Source organism: Oryzias melastigma, linkage group LG8 (genome assembly GCF_002922805.2).
Source record: "Oryzias melastigma strain HK-1 linkage group LG8, ASM292280v2, whole genome shotgun sequence".
Taxonomy (NCBI): domain Eukaryota; kingdom Metazoa; phylum Chordata; class Actinopteri; order Beloniformes; family Adrianichthyidae; genus Oryzias; species Oryzias melastigma.
The window spans coordinates 14,594,697-14,600,984 of NC_050519.1; the positions used below are offsets into that span (position 1 = coordinate 14,594,697).

Consider the following 6,288-nt stretch of genomic DNA (forward strand, 5'->3'; position numbering starts at 1 on the left):
GGCCTGTGCAGAGCCAGGTCCAGCCTGTCGCCCAGCGGCGTCTGCCCAACGGTTACCGAGCCTCATCGCCTCTCACACACCTCCATGGACCCCCGCACACCGGGCCTCAGAAGGTTCCCCTTCCAGCGGGGCACCCCAGGGGTCCCCGCAAGGGCCTGCACGAACCCTACAATGAAACGGAGGAAGATGATTGGTGCTAGCCTCTGGGAATGTGGGAGGAAAAAAAATATCGATAACTGGAGCGAAAGAAAAAAGAAAGCTCTGAGCCAGAGCAGTGACTGCCAAGGGAAACCACAACTTTTCTTTCTCGTCTGTTCTTATTTTTATTTTCCTCTTCTCCGTTTCTTGGGGTGTCCCCAAGGAGGCGGGGTTAGACGAAAAGGGTCTGAATGTCGGGATGCAGCAGGAACATTAAATCTGGAAAAACTCCGACACGCCGCCTCTGCCGGCACAGTCATCACTCGATGCCAAAAGAGACGGCGCTGAAATTCCAGTACTTGCGATGGACGGAGTGATGGACACTATTCTTTGTGTCTTATTCATGCCTCTGGCAACGAGCTACAGCCACTAACAAGATGTCAAGAGTTGCGACTCGATTCAAGACACTTTAAAGTCAGAGACAAAGGAGCAACCTCTTCTTTTGGTTTCTTATTCTTTCCTTTTGTTTCTACAGGCCAACTTCTCTTGAGTTGGCTGGAAAAAAAAAAAAAGATTGAAATCCAACCCTCCCAACTGAATATCGATGAGTTTTATCATCTGTGTTTTTAAATAAAACTGACAAGGAGCCTCCACCTGTATAATGTGAGAAGGCTAAGTGGGTGGAGCGTTGCAAATGAGCTGACAAGTCACTTTGTCGAAATCAAGAGGAAAAGGTGTTTAAAAAAAAACCTCAATCCAGGATCACAAGAAGGAAAAAAAAATGGAGTTGGGTTTTAGGAACTCTTTTCTGCAGCATTTCTTCTACTCCTGCAGCTGCTTCTTCTTCTTCTTCCTCCTCTTCAGAACATGGAAGCTTGAATCTTTTGTTGCACCCCACACAGCTTCGATTTTCCTTTTATATTTATTTTTTTTAGACTTGCAGAGTTGTACGCCCTTTGAAATCCTTGCATGAATGATACAAAAGAAAAACGAAGAATCCACTGTCTAGAGGAGAAAAAACAACGCCTCGTTCTGCCCTTTTCTCTTGTCGTCTGTGAGAGTTTCTCTCTTTTTAGTAAAAAAAAAACAAAAACAAAAAAAACAACAAAAAAGCTCTCTGTTTCTCTCTTTGAGCTCTGAATGACATTCCTCTCACAATTCCAAAATGTTTAAAGAAGGAAAGAAAGTTCTTTTTTTACGTGCACTAAAAAGCTGACAATTGAGGGCTATGGGTGGGATTAGATAGCTTCTCGGCGGAATTCTGTTTTTTGCTTGCTCGTCTGTCTGTTTTTGTGCCAAATGCCTGCCACTCACACAGCTGGAATTGCACATATTTTTTAGTGGAAGTTACCTTTTTTGTAACCAAGACTGTAATTGGAACCTTCTTTTAATGGGTAGCAGGGTATAAACTTTCTTTCGTTCCCTCGTGAGGCGACGGTAGTAGTGAAATCAGCAACACCTTAAAGTCTTCCAGGGTTTGGGGTTCAAACGTCAGAGAGGAGGAGACCAATAGAGAGGCACAGAAAGGAGAGAAACTCTTTATTGTTTAATTTATTTTTTTTTGTTAATGACTAAAAAATAATGATTGTGAGATTTGCTTTATTTCCAGTTCATCGTTTTTCCAACCCTGATGGACCTCTGACTGTCTGCGACACGATTGGAAATTGTGACTGCTAGTGTGTGCCACGTCTTACCTACAGGTGGCGATGTGGGACAACTTGCAGAAATCATCTGTTGATGCTTTAGTCAAATTTATGTGATGGAGCCGCATTGTAGCACATGTCCGACGGGTTGGAGAAATGATTTCTGGCTCTCTCCAAGGTCCAACAAAAGAAAAAAATATATAAATATCACATGTTGTGTATGTGTGTGTGTGTGTTTCACTCCTCTAATTTCTATTGGTGTAATTCTCTGTGTGCCTCAACTAACACTGGTCACAGCACTGTCAGCCCCAACATCATTTCTTAAAACAATTGTAGTTACATTTTACCTGGAGGCCTATCACATGTTGACCAGAGAATGCAATGAAAACAAAAGTAGATATGGAAAAAAAAAACTGCCTACTAGTGTCTTTCCAGCCTTAGTGGAATGTCACAGATGAGAACTTTTCACGTACACACTTAAAATCAGACTGGTTTGTTTGTAGCTCCTGGTTATGGTATGTCAATTTTTATTTATTTATTTGGAAGTATGGATGTTTACGTTTGAATGTGTCTCTGAAGCGCTCGCTTTAATTCACGTCCAAAAATCTCTGAAATTGTTCTGTCACATCATTGTAATAATCCACAAATCTGTGTGTGTGTGTGTGTGCCATGAATGAAACATGCAAAGGCCGGAACATCCACTTTCCATCTTTGTGTATATGCTGCAGCAAAATCCACTAACACGCTGAGTAAGCACACAAAAAGCAATGTAAAGTCGCTAAGGGATTTTTTTTTTAAGTACAAAAGGTTTAAAAAAAATAAAATAAGAATAAAAAAAAAGAATTATAAATAAATGAAATAATAAAAATCTAGTTCCAGAAATGCATGTGCAATGTGCATGCCACACCGTGGGTTAAATGTCATCTTCAGGACATAAAAAGAAAAGCACATTAATTAATTCAGAGGAATAAAAAAAAAAGATATAAATAGATGTTTTTTAAGCAATGTTTCTTTTTTTTCCTTCTATATTTTTGAGAACAAAAAAATGTAAAAAAAAAAAAAAAGAATATAAAACAGAAGAGACTTTTAAAGTCAGTCTTGTTTCTTTTCTTCTGTTTGTTGGGGTTGAGACTCACCACGTCCATGTTCTTGATGCCACTAAAATAACTGTTTTTATTGCATTGAAGAAAAAAAAGAAAAGAAGAAAACTACATGCAGATCAAAAGATGGTAAAATCGAACTTTTTTCTTTGGATGAGGGTCAATGGGTGCAGGGGTTAGCAAAACCTGTCGACGGAATTGCTCTAACTGACTGTCGGACCTTTGATCTCTCAGTCACTCCCTCTTTCTCTGTCTCTCACACTTTTTCCTGTTGCACTCGCCAGTCTCACCGCTATTTCTACCAGTGCATTTTGTAATTCCAAACAGAACTCTTCCTAAAGAATAAAAATCCAGAGAGAATGCAAACTGCTTGTGTGTGTTTTTTATGTGAACACATGGGTTTACATGCACTTTCACACTGAGATTTTTGGTCCGCACCTACGACGGAGAATAAGTTTCACCATGACAGAAAAATATATATTGATTACGATAATTATTTTTATTTTTTTTTTTACATTCTGTTTTTTTTATTTTGATTATATTTAATTTATTTCAAACTCCTTTCTTTCTTTCTTTTCTCAAAACATCTTGCCTTTTTCCAGGCAAATAAGAATGTTGTTTTTAATCTGTCCTGTCTGGATAAATAAAGGTTTAATAAATATTACAACATGGGAATAAAATCTTGAAACTTTAAGAGAGTAAACCTGTACAATTGTGAGAGTAAAGTTCTAATTTAGCAAGAAAAGGGCACTTTTTGTTTAAAAAATAAAGTTGGTTGTGTTAGCTTCCATCCACATTACATGCTGACTAAATCCATTAATGAAGGCATTCATGCTGATGCCAAAAGGCTTCAGTTTATCATATGAATCAATGGGTCACTGCAAACAGTGCAAACGGTGTGCCCACCATTGATTCTATTTTTCTATAGCCTTTGCCTCATAAATGTATGAATATAAAAAATGTATGACTTTATTATTGTAAAATATTGACTTTTTTATCATAGTTCTACCAGTTTATATTTGTAAAATTACAACTTTTATCTCATAGTTTTATGACTTTTAATTTAGTACATTTCTGATTTTTTTTTCTTAATTTTACAACTTTATTTTTTGTAAATTTTTAACTTTTTTCTCATAATTTTACAACTTTAATTTAGTAAATTTTCTACTTTTTTCTCTTAATTTTACAACTTTATTATTGTAATTTTTTTACTTTCTTTTCATAATTTTACAACTTCATTTCTGTAATTTTTTGTACTTTTTTCTCATAATTTTAGGTCTTTATTCCCATATATTAAGTCATGTTTTTCTTCAATGGTGGCCCTAATACTTTGTCACACACTATACTGTGTTCCCTTTAATTTTTTATTTTATTTACAAAGTAACTCTTGTAGATATGAAAATGAAAATCTGGAAGGATTATCCAGTAAACCAAAATGGTGCCAAGGTAGTAAATGACAGAACTTCCAAGAGTGAAAACAAAGTTTTAATTGTGAAAAGATCTAATGGATAAGTATTGCATATTGAAAGGATGCAGGTTCTCTGAATTCTGTGATATTTAGTGAGCGGTACAGTACGGTAAGGTCCGATATTTTGAGCGTTTCCATTGTAAAAGGGACCTACTGAACAGTACTGAACTGTACCTCTTGGGAGGTTCTAGGTCCATTGAAAAATGGAATGGAACAGGTGGATCTAGAGCCACTCGTTGATTGACAGAAAGTGACGACAACATTAGAAAGTGCAGATTTAAGCTAATGTTTTCTTCTTAGCCGCCCACGATGTTCTTTCAAACAACTTTAAATTCCTGTAATACACAAAGAAGTAAAGCAATAAATGAGCTGCTGGATGACCTCCATTGTTGTTGCTTTTCTAGTCGTCGCACTACAAAGACGCCATGACATGCTAGTGGTCCATATTACACATAAGGGGAGACGCTTGTCAGAAATAAATGGACCGTACCACTACTTACTATGCTATACCGGACCCGCTCAGTGGAAATGAGGCTTTTGGGACCAGAAATGACCACAAACTACAACCCTGGCATCAGAAAGATGCTATTAGATCACAATTAAGGCCAACACTTGTTTATTTAGGATTCTGTGGTTCCTGTATATCAAAAGAATTTTCAAATGGTATTTAATTTCCCTGTGTTACCTTCAATGTATAAAGACATTTTCATCTAAAATCCTAAAAACATAAAAAGTTGTGCAAAAGGCAAATATTGTAGTACTCCAGAATGGTCAAGTTCACAAGTGGAAATGAGACAAAATATCTTTGGATTTATGTGTGTGAGATGTAATAGCAAACATGACATAGGGAGTTTTATAAGTATTTCATGCTTTTTTTTAAGTTTTTACAAAAATATATTCTGACTCATCTGTGCAGCTGGATTGCTCTAATATTGTGCACCTTTTTTTTTCTTTTTTGGAACGCTAATCCCCAACCCAATCCCACACAACACTAATGTTAATGGGAAATGAGTACAGGCTTACTTCCTGTTCCTGTCAATATGCCAATTACTGCAAAGTGAATTTTTACGACACAAGCTTTTTGATTTTTAAAAATGGTATAATCATAATCAAAAGACCACATTTACAACAGATCAAAAGATAGTCGGAGTGGGACTTTAAACCACATCACCCAAATAGCTGGTCTAATCAATTTAATTTATTAGTGACCCTCCTTTGGGTTTTAACTGTCAGCTCTGCACCTAATTTTTGCTAGCATGTTTATGAATTTACTTGAAATCACCTGCTTTCATTTAAGCTTCAGGACAGAAATATCTTCCATCTGTGGCCCCTTTATTTGGGCCACAGAGTAAATATATGCAAGGGGTTGACGCCCCCATGCACATTTGTGTCAGGGGTCAGATCAGAGCGCGACTTTAGAGTCTGGACGACAGAAACACTGGACAGAGGGGAGCAAAAGTTTAGACCGTGCAGTGTATCTGAGCGTGCGAGCAGCACCCACGCATGACCCGACACCTCCCACGTCTGTGTGTACACAGACAGGGCGCTCCGGTTGCAGCCGGAAGAATGAGGGCTCAGCTGGGGCCTCGCAGGGCTCAACCCCACCCCCCACATTCCTTTTTGTTTTCTTGGGTTAAACCCCCTTCCCCCAAAACAAACACACTGACGAAACCTGCTTGCATCACACTAAAAGGGGTATCCCTCGCTTATCTTAGACGTTCAGGAACAAATTTCAAATTAAAATGTAAATAAAAAAAGCATAAAATACATTTTATTTTGAAGGAACCCAATTTCTAACCCTAAAGATAAATAAAATAATGAATTTTAAGGAGCAGCATTTGTGCAGACTGCTTCTTGAACACCAACAAGGGTGGTATTGTCCTGCAGCCAGTCAGTGGCTTTTTGGCCTCCCCCATTCATTTTTTTTTTTTTTTTTTTT

At 37.6% G+C, this 6,288-nt stretch overlaps 1 protein-coding gene across 1 annotated transcript in view; it reads left to right on the forward strand.

The window, feature by feature from the left end:
- Positions 1–3,249, forward strand: part of cacna1aa (calcium channel, voltage-dependent, P/Q type, alpha 1A subunit, a) — a gene marked incomplete in the record, with an annotated part of 94,472 nt that extends 91,223 nt beyond the window's left edge. Inside the window, 1 exon segment of the mRNA XM_024272748.2 lies at positions 1–3,249. Coding sequence (XP_024128516.1) covers positions 1–200 — 200 coding nt within the window.
- Positions 3,250–6,288: the final 3,039 nt, after the last annotated feature.